We start from the raw sequence: 26,178 nt of genomic DNA, 5'->3' as shown, positions 1-26,178 counted from the left end.
TAATGGTTTGCTTGAGCATCTATGAACCGCTATAGTGTCCATTTCGTAAGCCAAAGTCCAAGTGACAAAAGCTAATGCTGCGTGGCGCACATAATAAGAGGTATTGACGACATGGCTGACTCTAGCAATAGAGCATCCCCTGTGATAGCCAAATTTGACCCTAAATGTGAAGTCAGAATCAAATTCACATATGATAAACATCCATGTATAATGATATATCTAAATTGAACCATAAAGCATCCACCTGCCAAAAAACGATCAAACTTAATCATAAAGCCTCCATATGTAATGATGTCGCCAAATGTAACCATGAAATGTCGATCTAAGATAATGCGATAGAATCCAACTATGAAGCGTCCATCTATGACAATACGATTAGATCTGGTCATAAAGCGTCTATCCATTGGGATGCAACTAAATCCAAACATAAAACATCCATCTATGATAATGCAATCAAATCCATGTGAAGCATCCACCTACGATAATGTGATTTAATTCAATCACAAAACATCAACCAACAATGACATAACCAAATTCCAATCATGAAGTGTTCACTTATGATGACATGACTGAATTCGACCACGAAGCTTCCACTTACAATGAGTGATCAAATTTAGCCATGAATCATCCACCTAGTACAATACAATCAAATTCGACCACTAAGTGTTCACCTAAGTCAATGCGATCAAATCAGGTTATGAAGTGTCTATTTACGACGATGCGGTCGGATTCGACCATGAAGTATTCATCTACACAATGTGATTGAATCCAATAATGAAGCACCTATTTATGGCAATATAACCAAATCTGTCATATACCATCATATCTTGAACCTTGGCAAATCAAGATCAACGAATCTAATCATAAAGCATCGCTCAATGATGATGCCATTATAGTCAACCTCAAAATGACCATTGAACATAGGCAACCATGAGTGACGTGGTTAATAATCTACCAAACAAAATAATGTCTCGACCCATTCTTTGTCAAAACACAATAAAAGATAAATGATATAAAGGTATGACATATAGGCAATCGGATGACACATCACATCCACCCGATCAACACATTAGCTAAATTCCTATCTTGACAACATGGTATTGATAAGGATAGTGACTCAATGCCAACATGATAGTCTATTTGGTAGGGATGATAACAGACAATCCCAATGTTAAAGCAAATTATTATTATAAATGTGACTCTGATAGTTGGATGACCCATGTAACTATTCCAGACATTAACCATGACTCAATTCAACGATTACCTAAGCACACACTAAAAAGTTCAAAAAAAGTCCCCAAGTGTTCCTGGAAGCCAAAAGAAATAAAAAAACTCTAATTATGATTGATACGATAGTTTATGGTAGTATTTATATTGCATCAATAACTGATCATAGATGAAATCACAAGTATCAAGACGAAATCGAAATCTGCTGTTATTATTGCTCAATGCAGCCGTGGGAAATCAATAGCACCAATCACCTGTTCACAGCACACCATATTCTTACAAGTTAACATCTCAAACAATGTTACATTATCAGCAAATAAGCATAAAACGAGCACTACAAAACTAAACCCATCAACCTAATTCACAGATCTAAGTAAAGCAAATTCTAGATGCATAATGCTGTGTCTACAGAACATACACAAAAAAGGAAAAATCCTCTAACAAGTTAACTCCTTAAAAGTACATCCCCAAGACCTTACAATTGCTGGTGAGGTGTAAAACTTTGAGCTGTGCAGGTGATGGATTTCTTTTCTCCAGGAAATGTATTTTGAGCTGTGCAGGTGATGAACAAGCATGAAAAAAAACAGAATTTATTTTCTTTACCCTGGCATTCTTTTCTGACTGAAAGCAATGTCCATCTTATCTTTCATACACAAACCTCATGGTCATCGCAAGTGAAACGACCCAGGATCTGCATCTGAGGAATTTCCAGTCTTAACATCAGACCTTTGTAGCTGGCTTGATTGGTTTCTTCTCGAAGAACCTTTTCTATCTTCCGACCTGAATGGGAAACAGTGGCGCACATGTACCCTGTGACTTTTGCTCTCGGTTGAGCCAGTGCCTGTGATGTTTACCAATATTACCACTTCCTTGTCCCTGGTATCTTCACACTGCCAATTCTGTGGGATTCCATCGACAAGGTCTTCCTGAGTGTGCAAATCTTCATGATGGACAGAAACTTCTATTGTTTGTCCAGGTTTCACAATTCCAACTGCTGGATTGACCTAATTAGAGAAAAATGACAATGACGGTAAGCTGGAAGATCTCTGACGTTTCATGCAGAGGCAAAGGCAAACCCAACAGTTGTGTTCATCTAGCAGAACTCCATTACAAGAAGGTAACACAAGAATGTTTAAATTGTTTAATTGTTTAGCAACCATGATTTGTAATGGAAAGATCAATCAATTTATTACCATTGACCCTCATTTTCATATTCAAATAAGGTACTAGTTGTGCTAATTATATGCTGAAAAATGAAGTTGGATAAAAGCATAGCATTCAAAAAAAAAATTGATTGAAGTTTTGGATGAAGCATTATACAATGTTGCATCTTTCATAATTATTATTACTACATTTGTCAGACAAAGGGCCAGCATAAGCACGCCGATAAGGTTTTAACTTTGCAAACTGGGTGACCATGGACAATTCACAGAAACACCCTCTTTGCTTGCAAGAATAAAATGACCCACATATGCGACAGGGAGCCTCATTTGTGGGCCGCTTAGGTATATACAGGGACATTATTGGATCAGCTCATTATTCAGGTTGTTGTCTCATAATCTCAATCCATCCCTGATTCTGAACAGATCAGATCTCAGTTATGCTGTCATAAATGATCTGTGATAACATAATCTCACAGCTCAAAATGCATTAAAAGATCTCAGATCTTAGTATGCAGGACCCACATGTAATTTAATACAGTAATGAATACTACAAAAAAAATTATAAATGCAATATGGCAATTAAACTTAAATCTAAAAAAAAGGTCTCATATCTTAATAAAAGTTGTTTTTCTCCAAATAAAATTGATATCTGACACCTTTTTATCTATTAAGTAAATTACAGGACACTCCAACAATGCATCAAAATTAATACACATCCATTTAATTGCTAATCTTGCACATCATATGTGTGAGGAAAAATAAATAGCACCCAAATGTGATATAAATTTGTACTTTTATTAACTAGAAATTAAGAAGTCCAGAGATCTACCTCAAGCCAGAAAGGAAAGCCAAAGGAACATCTAGCACAAAGCTCAGATGCATTTGCACTGCCCTGGATGTTTGAGTGGCCTTCAGAAACAATTTGGAAGACAGCTTTGTACTTTTCACACTTGTTTGTGATTTGAAGAATAGAAGTGTCTTGGTTTTGCAGGATGATGTTGTTTGTGCTGACAGTAATTTCTGGAATAGCACAGGATTCTTCAAGAAAAGATCTTATTTTCTCATTTGACACAATTATTTGTCCATACTCTTGCCTCTTTATCAACTCATCTGCATGTGCAATTTCTACACTGAAAATGCACCTGACAGGCTTGTGATCACTGTCAGTAACATCCATACATGCTTCATACCTAGCAAGTGAAAATGGCAAGTCCGTTAGTGACAGGCATTATTATTTTTATTTCTGTGGTGTATTACTCGAAACGGAATCTTACAGTGTGATCGATGAAACCACAGGGCACTGCAAGGAGCATTCAGCTACTGAAATTGAACGGCTATCACGATATAGTATTCTGTCACACCAAGCAGGAATTCTTTTCTTCTCACTTGAATCATATCCTAAGAAAGCAATTGATACATTAGCTTCATTGAACATTGTAGGAACATCATTCAGCCCCAGTTGCTTACTAAACAAAGAGTAAGCAACAAATCATCCAATCATGTCTTCTCAGGAAACTATAAAGGTATAAACTTAATCAAAATTAATTAATAATTAACCTCTATGTTCTCAACCAGAAGAACTGGTCTATGCAAAATTAATTATGCTATAGGCATACCCGATAAACCTGCTTGGTGTCTTTCAAACTTGTAAGTTGGAGGAAATTTAAAGTGCCCTTCACGCATTCCTTGGAACACTTTTCCTGCTTTCATTTCTGCTCGGAGCTGATCCTTCTCTCTAAGCCAATCAAAGCATCTTTGAGAAACCATGTCCCTGGCTTCATCATAAGTGATACTATGAAGCCGATAATTAAAATCACCAAGAAAAACAACCATGTCAGCTTCAGATAACTCAGGTTTCCCATCATCAGGTTGAGATCCTATGGCCTGCCAATGCCACAAGTTTTTATTTTTTAAATATATGCTTAGCTGCAAGTTTTTGTCAACTGATTTTAAAATGATTTATGTTAACTACATACGTTCACTCCACGATGCAATTGAACAGACGTAGGACCAGCTGCAGAACAGATGTAAAATACATATTACATTGAAGCTGCAAAAATTGCACAGGAGTACATATGAATGTATTACATATCTATGCTAACTTCATATCTCCCCTATGTGCTTAGATATGAGAATTGACAAACCTGCAGCTCCATGAAGTCCAGTGGTTGGCCGGCTGAAAGAAATTGTTCGATAAACATGATCAAAGTCAGCATTCCGCCTGCTAACTGCTTCCAAATGTGCAGCAAAATGACAGTTTACAAAACATATCATCCGATCATAGACTCTCATCCTCAAACCTACAGCACCCTGTATAAAATATTTAGACCATGAATCTTTTTTTTATATATTTATTTATACTAATTAATACATCGATACTCAGTAACTAGATATCTCCAACAATGAATAAAGCATCATACATGAACTCATGGAAGCACTGAAGAACAAATTGATAAGAGTCATGGTGAACAGAATTTATGATTTCCCAGTTAGATCTCTCATACAGTCATGGCAAACATAATGTAATGATTAACATAATTTATGATTTCCCATTTAGATATCTCAGTGCTCAATCTTTTCCAACATAATTAAGTGATACGTTTATGAGCAACAATGCAAATGATCTGATGCAACAACTTTGTAAACACAAATGTCTTCTATTGTATTTTTAAACCACTTTATTAGGATGAAATGAAAATTTAGGATGCAAAACTTGCAAACATACAGCATTGATAAGTAATCAGTGTTTTGTTTTTATTTCAACATTTTGGCAAAAAGTTAAAAAGACACTACTAACATAATTGCCTTAGTGATTATATGAACTCTGTAATATAAATGAGATAAATACATCCAAGTAAGTTATCCTCACAGAGTAGTCACTAGAAATAACAATGATCTACAACTGAAAGTCCTTTGTCTAAATGAAAATTAATCCTCTCATTTCTGTTCTAATTGGTCTCGACAGATTTTTATCTTCGGAAATTTTCAATAGTAGAATATGCATTCACAGAACTTAACCATTTTAAACAAGAAAATAACCAAAAATTTACTGATTTTTCATAAGTAACCAATGCATGTAGGCCTATCACCTTCACATTGCGGTGTACATATTTTGGGTGTTGACATTCATTATTCTATGCAGTTATAACTCAAATTTCTATCAAGGTTCTGAATATTGTACAATATTGGTATATCGATCAGCTGTCGGTACGGTACATACCGAGCTGTACCGAGCATACCAACATACTGTCACGAACAAAGTTCTAAACATGATGTTTGATGTAATACTTATGTATGTCCGTGTCTTTCTATTTGTTCATGCTTTGCACAGCATGTAGAGGAACGGTTGAAGGCTTAACAGCCCAATTTTAGTTGGGTTTCGAGGCATTCTTAGGCTTGTAAATAAATATTATGTCATGTGGACACTTGTGATAGATATTCGGTCTGTAGTGGACCATTTTGACCATTTGTTGTGCAACCGTTCAGAGCTTGTAAAGTCTGTTTGTAATTTGCATTGTCTATAAGGTGTTTTCGAAAATGTTTGCTTGTGGATCCCGAGTGAGACGCTTTCTCTAACCCGTTTTCTCTTTTGTAGGTCCTAAGGGACCATGGGAGGTTTCGAGGAGGCTGACATTTGCGGACGGACACGCAAGGTTGCCGCACGACTTAGGCAAAACCAGCTAAGTCCATGACAAAATGGTATTAGAGCGGGACAAGCACTCATAGAAACACTTGACATGCAAATGTGGGGGACCTAGCGGGGCTGCGTTGAGAGCAGTCAGCACACGCGCGACCGTTTGGAGGAAAACGAGCATGGAGATGTTGGGAAAAGGAGTCACTCGGAGGAGCGGGCATCTGAGATTGACATTTAGAGGAATGGCCAACCCTTCGCGCAAGAGGCACCACGAGAACAAGCAAGCTTGAAAGAATACGAAGCGCACAAAGGTTGGGATGGATGAGTTCGAGCTACGACTTGACGTTGACAACTATACTTGATGGTGCTCAAGGCAAGTGAGGCGCTTGGTAAAGGATGAGACCATGCAAGGTGGAATGAGTTGCTCAGCGTCCGAAAGAGTTGTGCAAAGCTCATAGAGGCGAGAGGAATTGCTAACTCGAAGAATTCGGTACTCATACATGGGCTTGTATACGGACGATGGAATGTTCGCGGCCATCCCAAGGCGATCGAAACTCGACGTCATAGAGTATTGGAACTTTCTCTTCGACATGAGAAGGATACGTCTGTAGGAGGCTGAAGTGTGCAGCGAGTTCAGCATGTTGCTAGGCCTTGAGTGGTGCAGTATGGACTGTATTGACGTGGAGTCGCAATCTAGCAAGTGTGTTTGCAGGAGGCAGAACAATGCACAGTTTGTTCAGCAAATCGGAGTAGTCCAAGGGGATGACGATCTCCGAAACTTTTAGAAAGAAAGAAGCATAGAGAGATGTTGCTCCAACGAGACAAATATCCAGGAGGGATAGGTCCCGGTTCTCCAGAGGGAGAATCATGTACTACAAACCACACATGTTGAGGAGGAGTACCTCAAAAATAACAATTCCACGAAGCTCAATGGACCGAGCAAGCGACGAGGAGTCGTCGCATGATCTCGCTTGAGAGAATGTATTGGTGGATGCATTACGAGATCAAGTAGGGGAGCGACCAAAGCAATACAAATAAAGGCACACTTGGAGTCGATATGGAGATCGGACTCAAGGGAGGGCTGACCAGTGGAATGGTGGGCGCGAGGGCCACCATCAACTCAATACAAAATGAGGAGCGAAGCAACTTGGGTGTAACTTGGCGAAGTACTCAAGCCGCATAAAGGGAGCCAGCATAGAAGATGGAACATGGAGCGAAGGCACAGAGCTTTCCTTGGACAGAGGTCAAGGACATGAACTCTTGCAAAGGCAAGAGCAGGATCATGTTGTTCCATGGGTCCTTCATTCTGACGGAGCGGACTCATCTTGCATGGTGTCAAAGACGAAGGGAGCTTCTAGGCACATGCACGTTATCTCGGAGAAGCATTTGACGGAGAAACTAATGCGACTCAACTTGCGGAGGCGAAGTTGGGTTCAGAAGGCCTTGGCACAGGGCAAGAGGACGCGGAGGCGGGTACTCTTGAAGAATATACCACAGTGTTGCCATTCAAGTTGCGATGAAGGAAACGGTTCGCAGCGGAGATTATGCTAGTAGGGGCAAAGGCCTAGGATCCAAACAATGGTGCACCATTTTCAGCGAAGTCGGTGGACTTCGGGAGCTACTAGGCGACGGACTGTCCTAGAGCGGTGCTTCATCTAGGTGTGACCCAAGAGCGGATGGATGAAGGTCGATTGCCGAAGGAGCGAACAAAATCGAACGTGGAAGAGACCCTACGATGTATTGGCATAGGCCACACATTGAGGGATCACAATTCGAGTTCATCTCACAAGGATCAGAATGCAATGGAGATATCACAAGGAGGCGACATGGTGCAGCGGATCGTGGTGGAACAGTTCGTGGCAATGCGATACACACAACATAGTCCCGTGAGGGACTGTATCACACGGAGGTATGATCGGGAGCTACTGGAAGCTCCACTTCGGTGAACAACACGACGACAAGAAGGACAATGGATTCAAGGAGTGAAGGTCATAGTACCGTAGAGGTGGGTCTTCCGTGCATGCATCGAATATTGCATCGGATGAAAACCATGGTCATCAGCATATGGGTGCTGTGTTTCACCGAGGGAAAAGTTCGAATACAAGTACCAGTGAGTCCCATGGGAGGGACTTGATCATGCAGAGGTATGATGGAAGCAGTTGGAGAGTTGGACTGCTCCAGAGCCCATATTCGCTTAAGGGAGCCCGACAAGTCAGAGGACAAGGTCGAGTAAGTGAATGTTACTACCAAGGAAGCTAAGGAGAACAAAATCGGTGCAAACCCTACAACGTGATGGCAGAGGTCATGCATGGGAGTTGCAATATGTCTTTCCATCGACCAAAGGGAGCTGCTTGGAGAACACAAAAGTGTTGAAGCAGGAGGTCGAAAGGGGCGAGGAAACGATGATGAGTCCAGATGGACTTAACTACCCAAAATCAAGCATCAATTAGAATTGAGGTGGACTCGGAGGAGTGTCACAGAGATATATCTATTGATCGTGAAGAAAAGGGATGTAGATGTGAGGCGATGGATAGTAGGGCCCTGGGCATTACAGCGCCATAGTACCGTAGAGGCGGGACTTCCGTGAAAGTCATTGATCCCTTGCTCTCATGGAAGAAGAGCGCTTGGTCGTGAAAGGGGCCGAGGAGATGGAGACAAACTCCAAGTACCGAGACAAGGCTGAAGGGCAGAGGCCATGGAACTTCGTAAGACCTGTGTCAACGAGCTTCTCATCAAGATAGCCAAAAGTGAAGGACTTCGAGTCATGCAAGAGTGCACGACCAAGGAATAAAGCAGGCAGTACGCGGTGTTGTACCTTTGCTACTCAGTGGAGTAGGCGGTCGAGTTGATGGAGAAGACGGTACAATCCCAGAGGCGACCAAAACTATTAGAGACTTACTCCAAGTTGGGGTGAAAACTTCCTGCATTCCAGAAGTTCGATGACATTGAGAAGGTGAATCACAATAGTTAACTCAATGCAAGGAGTGAAAACACTTTGAGTGCTTCAGAAGTGTGAGCAAAGAGCAGGCGAAGGCTAGTAACCAGCTCGATGCATGGAAAACAACCCTTGAGGAGGCAGGCGAAGTCAAATAACCATTGCCTTCTCAACTCTTAAGAGAATAGGCGAAACCGACTACCCCAATTCTCTTATCTATCTAGCAGAGGAGCTCTGCACAGGTTCAAAGACCCTTCGAAGATATTAAAAGACAATAGTTGTCAAATCCTCACCAATGATGATCAGTGCTATTGAGGGTACATTATCCGCTTCATTTCCCAACAGAATGCCAATCGAAAACGGAAGTGATGCGATTCTACTTGGAAGTGACAACTAATTGAAAGAAGAGTTGATGAGTAAATTTTGTGGAGGAAGGACCCAAAACTTCAGAAGTTTGTGAGGCGATGCTCGTTAAAGCTTTAACAAGCATCCACCCAGTTCAAGCAACATGAGGCATTTGAGAGACTAGCGCATACTAAGGATGGTCTTTTCCTTCATCTGGAGGATCCGCAGGAACCAATAGGGATCAACACAACTCAGCCAACCCCACATTAGAGTTAGAGTCAATGGCGAGTTAAAGCATCATAGCGGATTAAATGTTTGACTACTCAAAAACAGCAGTGGAGAGCAGCTGGGAGCCAAGAGGTGCATTGCAGCTGGAGCAGAAGATTGAAGACTCAGCAAAGACGAGGAGTTGCAGAGTTGGCAAAGGCTTCGACGAGGACGTCGAAGGAATAAGTGAGGGAGAATGTCACGGACAAAGTTCTAAACATGATGTTTGATGTAATACTTATGTATGCCCGTGTCTTTCTGTTTGTTCATGCTTTGCACAGCATGTAGAGGAACGGTCGAAGGCTTAACAGCCCCATTTTAGTTGGGTTTGGTGGCCTTCTTAGGCTTGTAAATAAATGTTGTGTCATGTGGACACTTGTGAGAGATATTCGATCTGTAGTGTACCATTTTGACAATTTTTTGTGCAACCGTTCAGAGCTTGTAAAGTCTGTTTGTAATTTGCATTGTCTATAAGGTGTTTTCGGAAATGTTTGCTTGTGGATCTCGAGTAAGGCGCTTTCTCTAACCCGTTTTCTCTTTTGTAGGTCCTAAGAGACCATGGGAGGTTTCGGGGAGGCTGACATTTGCGGATGGACATGCAAGGGTGCTGCACGACTTAGGCAAAACCAACTAAGTCCGTGACAATATGACACACTAAGGTGTATCGATATACCATCCATACCGATCTTCTATCGAACTAGTACGTACAGCCTGTACCGAGTAGGATGGTACAGTATTACAAAATATGATTTTTATTACTTCAAATATTTGATTGAGGTCATATTAATATTTTGCTAGCTTCTATATGATTTGGAAGTCTTTGCTTTTGGTATAATATGCATTGAAAATTTCTTTTTTTCTTTCACTAAAAGCTACTGAGTCTAAGGAACATATAATAAAGTGACAATTTATTTCTTCACTAATTTTTTTTTATTCCTACTTGCTAACAAGGAGTTGCATGAAAATAATAAAGTGACAATTTCTATGTTTGAATTTGTACACAAGAAAATTTTGTTACCATCTAATGAGTTTCCAAATTGAGGTAATAAAATTGTTCCACAAATAATGTCCTTATTTGTCACTCTTATTTCTGTCGACAAAACTTAATATCTTTTTATAACTTAATGAGCACCATTTGAGATGATGTATAAACAAAATACATTTTCTTGGATGAAACTTGTCAGACACGGATTTTACCTAAGGCTATTTTAGGGATTTACTAATTTAATCGAGGTTAAAGTTAATTAAGGGAATTTTATAATTTATCTTACACATGGTATCTCTCCTAATCAGGTTAGGAATATATATTGATTAAAAGTGAAGGTGGAAATCTAAAGAAAATCCTAATTGAATTAGGAAATCAAATCAAATTAAATTAATTAGATTATGATTCCCAGATAGATTAGGATTATAGTTCCTTGGAGAGATAGGATATCTATCCTATAAATACACCATGATCTCTCTCTTCTCTCAAGCCGTCATGGGATGCGAGGCCTGTGGCGGAGAAGGTGCCGACGATGGGAGAGAGGAGGGAATGGTGGACATCACCTTTGTTGGTAGTTATCCTTCTCTTTTGCCCGTTTATATTTCAATTCCTTTGATTAACCTCTTATCTTTGTGTCAACCTATATTGTTCTATTGACTTATCTTTCGTGATCTGTGAATTTATAATCGAATCAAGATTTGTATAAGATCTTTTCTTATGATTTGAAAAGAGAAATTGAGATGGTTGTATTTCATATTATATAAGTTGTGGACCAACCCACAAAAATCTGTCTAGCACCATGCCATAGATGGTTGGGAAACCAGCCTAGCACATGACCTCGCACTATTGAATCAGCCTAAACCATGTGGACTACTGCATGCGGCAACCAACCCAAGACTTGTGGGATGGTAGGATGCAACCCAAGTCAATATATTAATCATGTTGGAACAGATCATGAAAGCAAGAGTCAGTCAAAAATTTCAGATCCAAGTCACTAGTTGTTAACTGCTGGACTATTCCCTCAAGATGATGCAGTTTGCACCGAAGCCACCCGTTAGGTTCTTTGTTGTCCACTTGATAATAAAGAAGCATAAATTAGTGGAAGTTTTGCATTCTATTCCTATCCTTGGCCCCAAAATGTCTTCACTGAATATTTTACTCCTAACAGATCTTCCACAATGACACAGACTTCAAGAATTCATACTGAAGCAAAAGCTTCTGAGCCTTCATTAAAATGATCCATGTAATATAGGGTATTTAACGGAAGAATTTAAGACTTCCATAGGACGAAATGAAAACCTCTAGCTATACAGGATTTGTAATTAGTCTTTAAAAGCAATAACTAGTCTCTAACCGAAACCATACTGGATTTGGGGTTTGTCGCTTATAAGGTGATGCTCACCCAATAGAAGTGATCTCTTCTGATTGGGATATAGTAAATAGCAAAACAAAATAATTAATAAAACTTTATAAGGACCAACATGAGATTAGTTGGACAGATCCTCAAGCAAAACCTGTTGGACTATGCAAAGAGCTTCAACTGAATCCATAATATGACATGAATATGTTAAGAACTAGCCTGTATATGTTACACAATATAATTTAAAATCTAATGATATAGATTTTGCTAAGAGTAACATGAACCAAACTCTAATTTGAGTAGGCCCAATAAGGTTAACAAAGGATCAACTTGTTAAGTATTGAACAGGTATTAGCGGCTCAAACGACCAACAAGCCTAGAAAACACTGACCCAACCCATTAATTTCAAAACATATATCTAAGGATAAAAGAGTATTTTTACCTTGTATTCAACTTTAAGATTTAATAGGTGGTAGGACATAAGTCCACATGTGGTGGATGAAGGCTGCGAACCTACAAAAACGTAAAACCTGGCCTTGCAACTGTAGCAGAACATGTCCCATCATATCAACAATCACCCCAATTATTACAAGCCACCACAAGTTGCCCTTTGCACTAGAGTTGTTGTGGCCCATACTTATACAATTCCAAATACAAGCCAACACAAGCACAAGTCTACACTACCTTTACCCGCATGAGCACATGACCCACTTGACTAAACCCAAGAGTGCATAAGTGACACTACCTAGCTTCATACAACGATGTGTGAGTTAGATGTTACATAACCTACTATAGCTTGCACTTCACACTATATGTAGAACAGGCAGCCAACTTGGCCCATTGACCCAAGTACTTACCCATATGGTATCACTTCCCATATGCAGACTAGTAACTTGTTAATTGTTAATACTATGTCACTTGAGGTACACCATCATAAATAGGTTTGTCATATGATGTGTGGGCCCAACCAAGACATGGTATACCTAGAGTTACAATTCGCACCTATCGCAAGGCTTACATGTCTAGGGTACACAACTATCTTACAGGTACTGTTATGTGCTAGCATTGAGCTTGTAACAATTGATTGTCATATGTCCTTGATTGTAGGGTGTTGTTTGATGACAAGATGTGGCATGTCAGAGGTACTGACCCACTACATGATCCATGATGCATATTATTGTACATGACCCACATTATGTAGTCTACAGACTCTACACTATACAAGTGAGTGGCCATAGCTAGCTAGGCTTATGATTCGCACTGCACTTGTATCTGACCCATGAAAAGAATAAGTAAAAAGAAGTCTTAAAAGGATTATGTCATCCTTTTGAGTGATACTTACACTATTGACCTACATTTCTACTGATACATCTATATTATCTCGCATACGAACGTACACATTTGATGCATGGTAAATGATGAATGTTCTTATATCCCTATCAATGCATTTATGGAACCTTGTATATGCATGTGCATACTTGATGCATGTTTGACAGACAAATAAGTGATCTACCTAGGTTAGATGTAAGATCTCCATGAGGTTGTGCCCCACATGACAGGAGCTTGGGGCCCATCATGCAACAAGTAGCACCCATCATGTGGCAATGCATGATCCTCCTCGTATGATCTATTGTCTTGTAATTGTGTGCGCTTCAGGCTCATCATGCAGCAAGTAGCACCCACTAGATTGAATCCCCTATGTTATCCTCCTAGTATGATCTATTGTCTTGTGATTGTGTGCCTGATTGATTGAGTTGATGATATTATGATATGATCATACAATGATATGATGACATATTACGAAATGACATATGACTCTGATATAATGAAAGGACATGGATTATCCCTATCAATTGCAAGAGGGTCAGTATACTGAAGAGTGATTCCCTTCGGGGATATAACAAGCTGTCAGATATGACAGTTAGATGGTTCCTTCATCTACTATTAGGAAGAACATATCCCCACTTTGGCAGGTGAGGAACACAAGTTCATCTGCTGTTGGGAGCAAAGTCTTCAATTTTGAATAATATTGCTCGTACCGGGTGGTACATACTAGTCTGTCAGCAGACCGATACATGGAGGGTCTGTTACCGGGCGATATATATATATATATACGACGTCGCCCCGCCTGGGGAGAAGAGAGGCGACGTCGCCTCGTGTGGGGAGAAGAGATTTTTTTTTACTTTATATATATATATATATATATATATATATATATATATATATATATATGTATATACCGAGCGGTATACTGAAACATACCGCTCGGTATACACAGTACCATACCGTATCGAGCGTATCTCAAAACTCTGGTACGATACGATATTTCAATCCTTGGTTGGGAGTTTGATATAGGTTCTCTCTATTTGCTGTTGGGATATTGCACTATTGGGTGTCCGATTATGCTTGGATATCGATGATGACATGCATTAATAATTAGATTTTATATATATCATGTTGCATTAGTGCATGTGAAAATTATGAGACATTGGATAGTCATTCTCCATCCTCTGTTGAGAGAAGTAACCATCAGATGTTTGACTCGAATGTCGAATCTTGATGCAATGCATATGTATAACTAACTGTATTTATGAATAATATTGCATAAAAGCATATTGCATACATTCTTATGACCTGTGTATGATCACTGATTACTTTAATGATTTTGTACTCTTATTTGTTGTTATCTGACTTACATATTATATAGTATATACACAGTTAATTCATTATGATATTTGATCAGCATGTTGTTATTACCTTTTTCTTTGATTTTTATTCCCTACTGGGCATTTGTTCTTACTCAAAACTACTATTACAGATTACAGTAAAGAATATTTCAAGATAGTATGATGATGGTTTTGATTTAGCAAAACACCTGAATCTGCTATTGGGCGAGCATCTGATATGAGGTGATAGTTAGGTAGCTGATATATATATAATGATTATTTATGAGATTAAGCAGCTATGTGTGATAATCATCAAATCTATTGGCTACACAGAGCTAATTTGTCTAATGGATTATTTATGAGCCGCTTAATAATCACACCAGCTCTGTATGATGGATTTTTGAAGAGAGATTCATGCATGGTGCGATTTTCTCGACATGTGAGCTAATTTGTATCGAGGCATGACAAAACTAGCTCTTATAGTTATCTATATCAAGGTCTGCCATACCGAAATGTACCGTCCATACCGGGCGGTACGTACCGGCCCGACAGGTTACCGGTACGCGGACCGTCCAGTACCGCTGCAGTGCTACAGTACTATACTGTATCACTGCTACAGTATGAAAAAATTTTAAAATTGTTCGGTACACCCTGATGTATCGCCCGGTACACCAGTACCGTACCGTACCGAGCTCAAGTCGAAATACCGGTACGGTACGATACGGCGAACCTTGATCTATATTAATGCTTAATTTTAGAAAGAACAAGATGTTTCTTTTGTCCCTTTCAAGTGATCGGAAAATAAAGAAATGGTTGATGTATTCAAGATAATTACAAATTAATAAAATACCATCTCAATTCATCTTATTTCATTAGATGCGGGATATGATATGGTTCTGAAGGATAAACCGGATACAGATAGTTTCAATAAGATTTCATTTTTGAACAAAAATCTATTATTTATTTATTTTATCTATTCCATAATTAGAACAAAAGGGGATACACATTACACAACGATTTTGAATCAGAAGAGAGATTTCAAGAAATGATAGATCTATTCACTCTATAAATAACCGAGTCAAATCTAGTGTATCATGGGGGATTTGCCTTTTCTATTGATTCCTACGGGTTTTTCTTAGAATGAGATAAATGAAAAATTAGAACTCTTTTTTTTTTTGTTCCTTTAAATAATTTAAGGAAATTATAGATGTGCAAAATTTAGTTGATGTTTAGTGCGAAGCTATTTCATTGAGAGCTTTTCCAAAAGAAACCCAAAATCAGAAAGTAATCTGGAAGGGAACTGCTACAAAATATGTTCTGCAAAATCAATTTAAAGATTACAAGTTCTTCAATGATATAACAAATGCCTTGATTTTGTATTAAAATATCATTCTTCTTTTTCTGGTTTATTTAAGTTAATATCAAGGATAACAAGATCATCATTATGAAAATTCAAACATCCACAAAGAAAATATCATCCGTGATGAAACCAAACAACTTCTTTAAGCCATAATTTGTGGTATCAGTCACATCCTGATATGATGCACCCAATTCATACCGGTATTATCTAAGACCAATCAAAATTCGGCTGATTTCAGTTTATAAGTTGGTCAAGATTAATTACAATTGATCAAACTTCATCAAAGTAGGCCAATTTTGACCATCTCTAAGCACTTTGTGCCTCAGAAGAAGAAAAGGATGAGGATAAAGTGAAAGGAAGACAGGGAGATGAAGAGACAAGTCAAAATGGAAAACAAGAAAGAAAAGAAACCTACAATAATGACTATGGAATAGTGAAGACATTGCTACTATTTTGTTTGTTATTTGTTGCAACCATCACATTTACTCTATACCACCACTGTTTCTATATTGCATCGATCACTAGTAAAACAAGGAGGAAAGGATACTATGACCAATCCCTTAACCTTGTAACATAATCAGTATGTGATCATAAGGAAGATTTCATGGGTTTGCCACTATTTTTAAATTATATGACCAATTTGTTTGAATAAGGTTTTCTTTGTTTCCCTTTGGATTGCCTAATACTTCATTCACATAGTAATTAGAAAAACATCAGGACTACAATAGGACTCATCACTAACTTTAGAATTGCAAATAAAGAAGTTTTGACACTTTTGTATGATACACATAATAGTTATGATGATTAATATTTATTTTCTAACAAATATATAAAATTATCTTAATGACTTATTCATTATGATCTTAACCAGTATTTTAGTACAACTTTTATCTTCTAAATCTTGATTTTATATGCCTTTTCAGAAAATTAGATAATCCATGAAAGGTAAAAGAACTTTTAGCATATAATGTTTTTTTGTATTTTACATTTATTTTTAAACTGATTCATATGATCATATCCAACTGTTCCAATCTGATTCATCTTAATCATCTCATCTCTATTCAATCTTGATACTTGTACAAATCTGGATAATTATGCTTTAAGCTTGAATTTTAGTATCCAATTATTGTTTACTTTTGATAAAATTCTTAAATAGGTACTATATTTGCAAAAGGAAATCACACCACAGTATAGAATAAATTTTGAAGGAACCAAAATTGCATAAGATAACATTAACTATGATTCATGAATGAGTAAATATCCTCCTTGAATTTGTACTTGTCATCCATATTGTCATCCCCCATGTTATTCTTTGAGCTTTGGAACTTAGACTCTAAATGTTTAATAAGCTGTGGATCATGGTCATCAATTTGAACTTAGACTCTACAAGCATTATTGCTTGTAACTAATCTAAAATTATAAATCTATGATGGAAAGAAAATATAATACTTAAGACTAAGAAACATAATGGTTCGAATAAACCTTCAGAGTTGTAAATAGCCAAATAAAATTGATAAGTACATACTGAATCAAGTGCTACATCACTTTGAGAGTTGAGGCATTCGTGGTTCACCCTGAATCTAGGATCTTCATTTTAGACCAGAAATGGCATTCGGGCACACAATGAAGTGCTGGGGTGAGGCAAGGCAAAAATGTCTTGAAGTGAAGAGACTTGCCTAGGCTCTGCCAAGATGAGAACCTCAGCCTGAGAGCTGGGCATCAAAGCGTAGGCTTGGGCTAGTATCAATCGGGCCGAAACTTGTTTCGGCAGTAACTATGCCAAATCACACCCTACTATTGGAACCTGGTTAATGTTAGTAAACTTAAATGTTATATATATCAATTCCCCTCACACATCCCGACCACGACCCCAACACCCCCTTTCCCCTTCTAAATGGCCTGAGGGACCCCAAGCCCTGATTCTCAACTCTTTGCTGCATCTACTATCCACCACCTTCTCTGCCTCCACTCTCCACTCTACTGCATCGGATCTCCGATGCCCTCTCTGCTTGGCTCTCTACCACTAAAGCCAACCCATGTAATAAACCCTCGAACCAAGCAGCCCCAACCCCTCATACTCATTTGGACTTGTCGAAGTCAAAATCTTTGCCACTTTTCCGCCTGTGCCATAGACACAGTGCCCTTTTTGTCTCTCCCACTTCCTGTTCTTCTTCTTCTTGCTACGTCCAATCCATTGGTATTGTATGTTGTTAAGTTTGATATAAGTTTTGTTGACCATTCAGCTAAACCATGAAAATTGGAAGCTTATGTTGCTTCTTAAATACTCCTATACCATTAGATTACATGAATTTACATTTTTATGCTAAGTAATATTTTACTCGTAGATATCAACCAAGTTAAAATGATTACTTCTAACTGTCATCTTTATTGTTAATTATATTTTTATAATTTTCGTAAGGTGAGCAGCTTGCTTCACTCTAATAAGCACATAGGCGGGTGCCTAGTGCCTTGGGCAATTTGGACTGTTGGCGCCTTTTAGCTCCTAGCACCTTTAACAACACTGCCTTAGATGTATAGAACTAGACTATGGACTTTACAAGATCAATCTGGAAACAGCTAACAGTAGTAGACATGACTTGTCTTTCTAGCACAGATTTATGCTGATGAAGCACCAAGTCTTAATCCCATGTATGTTGTTTATGTTTTTTATCCATGCAAGTTATCACACAATGTCTAAGATAATATTTTACCTAGTTCCTAAATTAAACCAAGACAAGAGGCAAGATCAGAAAAACTGAAAGCAAGAGATTTTGGAAGTACCTTGTTACCAATTGCACGCCCAAATCCACAAGGTACTGCTGCAGCATCAACATCACCAACATGTGGTCGAAGGCTCTTCCTAGCCCTATAAGATTATAGAACAACTATGTTATATATGATGGATTAATAAGGACAAAAAGACATGTGAATTAGATATCTCATCATGTACTTCAAAAGTTTTAAACAGAAAAAATCAAGTAATCCACAGTCAAGAATATACTTTGTCTTCATAATGGCTTGTGATGAGAACTTACCATGCAGCAATGAGTAACCCCGCCAACTGCCTAGAACCAACACGCTGAAAAGATGTTCCTTCATCTAAGGTCTTTCCTATATTACCCAACCACCATTGCCCATTTGCACTCCCCTCAAGTCCTACCTAAGATCATTAAAACAGTCATAAACATATGAAAAGTACAACATATAAGTTCAAAGAAACTTGCCTGCTATAGGATAAAAGGCATAATAACACCATGGGCAAGTGAAATTTGATAACATCAGTAAGACTGAAAACATCTACAGATCATTAGTTGATGAATATAGATAATTTTTCAGAACGACAACCGTTTCAGATACCTGAGTTTTAAATTTACATACTGACATTAGAATCATATAAGATCCTTAGAACACAAATCGTTACATAGAAGGAATGAAATATCTGGACCTGTATGCATCAACTAATATTTAGTGGTCTGAACAAACTCCAGCACTGGTTGATGTTTAATTTTTTATCAATTTCTAGTCACACCAAACAGAATGGGTTAGTGCACCGCCTCATATATCGAACTGTACTAATCCAAGCGGCTATTGAAGCTAGTATTGAACCAACATTCAAATGGTTCGACCTTCACTTATCTTTTCTGATGTCACAATGCTGTACTGCAAGTTATCATAACAACCAAGCATTATGTGATATGAGAACATCTATGAATCATAAAGGCCTTAACATATTTTCACAACCAGTTCATAACATAACAAGAAACCCTAACATTCTGTAGATTTATTAACCAAAAAATTTACAAAATTTATGACTTTGTTGTGACTTTATAAAGCCGTTGATTAGATGGAGAAATCATTATTGATGAGAAAATATCAAGTAAACAACTAGAAAGTTATTTTCATCTATAAGCTAAAATTTGGTCAAAAAAAATTTAGCTTGTCATTCTTAATTAGGTGGAGAAATCTTTGTTAATAGTGGCTACGTTTCTCAGCATCTAGTACAAGTTGATATCTACAATAAAATCATGGATCCTCTCCTCATACAAATATGCATTAGCATGTGCATTCTATATAAAGAACTCTAAAGGCAGAAAAAGCTGGCAAGATCTTTCCAACTGATTCAAGAATCTAGTTTACATCTGGGGCCTTGGCCACAATAAAATGTTAATATGATAATTTTATATCAAAGAATTAAACAATATTGGTGCACAAGCCCTACTCTTGTTTCTCCTCATCATTCTACTATTATAGATAACAAAAGTAACAATAGGTACCACAGTGCATCAAACCAGCAGAGTGAACCTCTGATTCAGTCAACAAAGACGGATGGCAAAGTATGGTGGCATGTTCAATAGATATGTAATCGATTTTTCCTCTTAATTAGGCTCCTGAATTGCTTTTCAAACAACTAAATGAATTATATGAAAGAAGTGATGTGAGTTTGTGACTTTCACTAAATACTTAGAATAGAAATCATCTCTAAGAACATCAATTTACTTGAGTGGTCTACTAAGGATGGACCAATAAGAAAGATAAAAAAGCAATCACTGATCATGTAATAATACTTAGCAAAAATAGATGGAACAGGAATTGCAGCTATTTTCATTGTATTGGTGATATTTTAAACTAGATATGGGGCAAGTCCTTATATGCTGCAGTAGGTCAAACTCACAAAAGAGTGATAGCATCACAAGGACAGTGCATTAGTATCTTACAGTTTCTTTAGCAGCAGCCATTGCCAGGAATCCAGCTCCCATTTCTACCTCTTGCAATCCAACGACAACTAATCCAACCTCTGATGCTGCACTACCCAACCAGGATATAAGTGAATTGTGAGATGCCCTTTCTTGTCCAACATTCCAAGTTCCAGCCAATATCTTAATATTTTCATATTTTGTATATGACAGCTCCTTATTGGCCAACTCCGCTCGCAGTATATCATCAAGTGGTCCAGGAGATCTTATATTCCACCCGCGTATGCCACCGTCATGTGCCAGTGTGAAGAAGTACGAGCCTCCAACAACCATTTTAATAACTGGACTGTTATGTGCAACCCATTCTCCAAGAAGATTTCCATCAAGATCCATAACCTGAACTGTACCACTAACATAGCCTACCCACACCCGTGATCCATATGTACAGATGCATTGAACAGAAGAAGAATGATGTTGAACTTCCTGCAATCGGTTTCCACTTCCATCCCACTGGACCATTGACCCATTTGTGCATCCAGTCCAGATCATACCATCCATCGATACAGCTAACGCTTCTGTTCTCCGATTATCTTCCCCGAATGTTCCCTTAACTGCAACTCTGCGAACTGCATCAGCTGCTCCCATCAAGGCATTACGAGAACGTTGGAAAAAACTAACTGAACCTTGTGACTTTTCCTTCTTTGATGATGAAACAAATTTTGTCTTCATCTCATCCTCAACATACTGATCTTGTGCAGAGGGTATATCAACGCGAGTCTCTACCTGGCCATCAATACCAAACACTTTCAAAAGATCCCTTGTACGAGAATCCCTGCAAGATAAGAAATAGATTTTCCAAACATTAACAAGGCTAAGCTTAAAACTGACCAGCATTGTCAAATTCAACAAAAGCATAAAACAAGTGAACATACCATAGTGCAAAGGATAGGCTACTAGCACTCCACACTTTGGACCTAGAATTGTCAGATGCCATATATTTCACATCTGCAGCAGGCAAATTACAAACCCCACCCACAGTGACCTGGCTCCTTAGGTCAATATATGACCTCTCAGCTAGTAAAGTAGCCATATGTCTTTCTTCAACAGAAAGAGAAAGAGCCTTTTCAATGGCATCCCAAGGCCAGACCTTTATGACTCCACCTTCAGAACCTGACCATATTTCACCTGGTAATGAAAGTTAAAACATAATATGTCGAAATGAGTGAAGCTCCAAAATCATTCAGGCATTAATTTTCACTCAGATCAACGAAGATAAAAAGTAAGACTAACGCATCCATTCTTAATGTTTTAAATTATAGACCGTTATACGTAAATCAAATAAACAGATAGATGGAAGACCATCCGGAAGTTACATTTCAGCCATTGTCCAATAGCCAATAAAGTTACTGTTCTTTTTAAAATGCTTTAAAATAGAGAATGGAAGTCTTAGATATTAATCGATTGGATTTACAGGACAGAAGAACGGAAATGACTTGTTGTACTGGTACAATGCTGCAATAGTGGTGTCTTTCCACTGCTTCACTGAATCCTGTCAACAACTACTTTAACACTTCTTAATGAAGTGGATATTATCCCTAAACACCTGCAGGGACACTGCAAAGGTGGAGTGGATCCTTTGCAAAAACAAGTCAATAAATGAGATTAAACACATGCTATTCTTGAGGTCTTCTCCTCAGAATCACAGTCTATTAGCTTGAGCAATGTCAATTTTCCTATGAAGCAAGAAACTTGAAGCAGGAAACATAAAACAGATACTTGGAATTTGGGAATGGACAATAACAAAGAAATTATCAATGTACTGCTATTGATGTCAAAACTGAAAACAAACTGTAAAACTTAATTTTGATTGACTTAAAATATATGACAAACAAATTTTATTTTGCAAGAGGGGACACTGTTTTGCATTTGAAGGTTGCATATAATTACTTAGATATATGTGCACTTGTTTAAGGTCATATGATAGCTTTGCACATGGCTCAAAGGTTGGAAGCTTGGAGGCTAGCAGTTTTGAAAAGGTATGATACGAGTCATGAGATTTATGCTGACTCTATTATCACAAAGAAGATTCAAAAAGCCAAGGAACATCCAAGATTTAGTAAAATCATCTACATCAGACCTATCTAACATTATTCCTTCAAATGGACTATCTCAACCCAGCCCTGATGCAAGTAGTGCACAAACTGATAAATAGAATTAGATCTAAAGATATCTCAGAAATACTCACGGTTCTCCTCATGCCAAAATTGCATGCATATTAAGCAATTACAGGAGGTCAGATGATATAACTTCAGTTTTCGAAGTCATGTAGGTCCACATTGTGCACTGCAGTAAGGATTAGCTTACACCCCATCACTTTTGCATTAATAATTGTCTAGTTTCTGTTAAGTCATTTATGCATTACTTGCTGTAAATTGATACCTTTGAACTTCTACTCCTCCCTAATAGTTTCAATGTATATTCTCCTATTTGTTATCCTTCCTTGGCCTTCTTTAACCAGATATCTTCTAAGAGAACCTATAATTAACCAAAATGCCTATTCATGTAAGCACTTCCTTACTATTACTATTTACGGATCTGTCAATGGTACTTGTGTGCACATTTCGAAAATTTCAGCGTGTCATCAGGTTGATAGCTTTTACTAGAAATAACTGGAACACTAGCAAATTATAGAAGGGTGATCTAATTGATTTAGTTTTAACTGAACCTACATGATCCTATTAACAGATCTGTAGTAAATTATAAATTCATCAACATAAAACACTTTCTACAAACATCAACTTGTAAGCCTTAACATGTAAAATATCTAAGGTTAAAAGCCACTAGAACTCTCTCTCTCTCTCTCTCTGCACCCCAGAAGCAACAGATGACAAATTTTTAAATTAGTCTCATAGTCAAATTCTGAGATAAGCAAAGGATATCCAGAAAATGGAGAATAATTCCGGTAAAGGCGATCACTAATTCCAATGATAAGTCAACCAGATCAGGATGATGAAAACATGTTCCAAAAATTCTAGACTCGGTAATGGAGCTAAAATTAAGGACAGGTCATGCACCATGGCAGTATTTTTTGTAAGGTTACAGCATGATTTTGGAAGTAACAGTGACCTGTTTTGTAAATATCCTTAAGACTACTCTTCAAAGATAAATATTAGAATATTAGGTGTCATCCTTTTTAAGCAACTACTTGTTTTTTTTACTACATATTCTAGCTAATAAAATGTTAGGTTTAAACTTATAGTAGGTACCTTCATTTTGTCTATTGTTCCATTTTTCTGCTGTAAGCCGAGCACTCTATTAAAGCGAAGGCAAGAACATTTTGTGTTTTAGCAAGAACCACTTTTCTTTCAGCATTGTTGGAATAAAGCAACTACCTATTTTTTTAGTAGAGAAGCATTTTTCTCTCAGGATCAACATAGTCTCAGAAATCAACTTGAAACTTGCTTCACCATTGAAACTTGATTCACCTACAAAGTTTAAAAAACATGGATCTAAGTAACATTTCATACCACATGATTGTCATATGGTGTGTCCTGTAAAAATATAGGTACCATAAATGGTGGTACGTCAATGCATAACAAGTACTAGAACTGCACCTAGTTTCTTAAGAACATTGGCACATGCAGGACACATATTCTGGCACATGCAGCACAATGGCACTGGCATGACTATGAGTTCATAATATATAACTAACAGTACATGTTGTATTATCCCTATTAGCTAGAAAGAGCTTTTACGATACAAGTGTGTGGTACATTTTTGTAAAGCATGTTGCACATATGGATGAAAATTATGGACTTCAGTTACTGGCAAAACTAAAAGTCCTATTGCAAGAAAAAGGAAATTCTTTGGTACTTCAGCCAATGGCTGCTGATGCTGCCACCTCAACCCATAAGCTATTCCCATGCCCTTGTCCCACAAGCATAGCATTTTTCTTTTGGAAAATCCTACTAGAGTTTTGTTGTACAGAAAAAAATTTTGTCTTGCCAAAATCATTGAGATAACTAGTTATATGGCAGCAAATTTCATCAAGGCAAGCAGGACTAGATGCAAGTACTTTTTCTTTTATTGAATCTAACCAAGGAATGCAGCACAAAATGCAAGCATTTTCTTTATCAAATCTCACCAAAAAAGACAGGACTAATTGCAAAGCTATCGTTGTTGGGTGGTATTTACCATAAGATGTGATAACCATGGAGAGTACAGGAGACCGGTGATGTGCCAACCACGAAAGGCCTTCTCTAAATGGAGGAGCACCACCTACAGCAGAAGCACAATTACCATCATCGGGAGCCGAATTTGCGGTGGTCGCCTGGTCAATCTTCCATGACCTGATCTTCCCGTCCTTGTGCCCACTCCAAATCAAGCCATTGGCAGCGTCCACCACCAAACAAAGTGTGGGAGAAGTGCGACATGACTCGCAGAATGGGGCACTTTTCTCATCACCCCTCTTCACCATGGCACCGGCCCCCCACTCCTCAAACACGTCCTTGAGGTTCCACAATCGCAGGCCGGACTCCTGGCCAGCCCAGAGCTGTAAGCCAGTGCAGGCGATAGTGCGGAGGAAGGAGCCGGCCTGAGTCTCGCGAAGCGGGTGCGGGCGCACCTCGAGTGCCGGGGGGCGGCCGGGGTGCATGGCAGCGCGGTGGGGCACGCGGAAGATGCCGACCCCCCCGCCGCTGCCCATGAACTCGGGGATCGTCCCGGGTGCGCCGCCGTACTCGGACATGGCACGCTCGAGGGTGAGGGAGCCGTCGCTGTCGGAGAGGGAGGAGCCGCCCCGGCGGAGGTCGAGGGAGAAGGCGTTGCCGAAGGAGCCAGCGGTAGCGGCGGTGGCGTGGTGGTGGGATTGGGAGGGACCGGAAGTGGGGAAGGACCGAAGGTGGGGCGAACCGATGTCCTCGACGGAGGAGGAGTGTTTATGGCGGTCATGGTAGGAAGGCGGAGGGGAGGAGTGGCAGTGGGCAAAGGCGGAGGCGTCGGAGGGAGAGGAAGAGGAGAGGGCGTCCTCGTCGAGGCTGTGTTTGCGGATGGCGTGGCGGCGGGCGGCGCTGCTTAGGATGGCGTCGCGGCTGAGGGGCTGGCTATAGGATTTGCCCTTGCGCTGGGCGCCGCTGGTCCGCCCCGCGGCTTCGGCGTCCTCCTCCTCCTCCTGCTTCCTCCTCCTCTCGTCCATTAATCAAGAAGAAGAAGAAGAAGAAGACAATATTTTCAGTACTATTACTCCAATCTATATAATCCATATTTCAAACATCTCTCGTTGGATCATCATCGATTGTTGTAATTGTCATTCGACACTACGTATCGAGATGGCACATGACGCGAGCGCGCTCTCAATCTCTTCTTCTTCTTCTTCTTCTTCTTCTTCTTTGGGTTTCCGTTTTGGAAGAAAGGGAAAGAATGGGTCAAAACAAAAGAAAGAGAAGGGAAACGGGGAGCCACGAAGCAGAGAGAGGATGGCGGCGGAGGTGAAGGCGACATGCGCGCGGGCGATTACGGGCGGCAGGTGACATTGCGGCCTTCC

The 26,178-nt window shown here is 39.0% G+C and overlaps 1 protein-coding gene across 1 annotated transcript; it reads right to left on the bottom strand.

Annotated features, from left to right (window-relative positions):
• Positions 1 to 1,411: 1,411 nt before the first annotated feature.
• LOC103972511 (type I inositol polyphosphate 5-phosphatase 13) lies at positions 1,412 to 26,178 on the bottom strand. Its single transcript, XM_009386869.3, has 11 exons — positions 24,831 to 26,178; positions 21,569 to 21,821; positions 20,658 to 21,468; positions 18,978 to 19,102; positions 18,724 to 18,808; positions 4,535 to 4,700; positions 4,367 to 4,404; positions 4,007 to 4,274; positions 3,665 to 3,788; positions 3,220 to 3,580; positions 1,412 to 2,231 (listed from the first exon to the last, which is right to left on the bottom strand). Exons 1-11 carry the CDS (start codon positions 25,828 to 25,830, stop codon positions 1,893 to 1,895), a joined length of 3,570 nt encoding a protein of 1,189 aa, XP_009385144.2. The 5' UTR covers positions 25,831 to 26,178; the 3' UTR covers positions 1,412 to 1,892.

The sequence above is a fragment of the Musa acuminata genome, chromosome BXJ1-11, assembly GCF_036884655.1.
Source record: "Musa acuminata AAA Group cultivar baxijiao chromosome BXJ1-11, Cavendish_Baxijiao_AAA, whole genome shotgun sequence".
In the NCBI taxonomy this organism is placed as follows: domain Eukaryota; kingdom Viridiplantae; phylum Streptophyta; class Magnoliopsida; order Zingiberales; family Musaceae; genus Musa; species Musa acuminata.
Note: the sequence above shows the minus strand (reverse complement) of the source record. Positions and strands in the feature narration are given on the sequence as shown.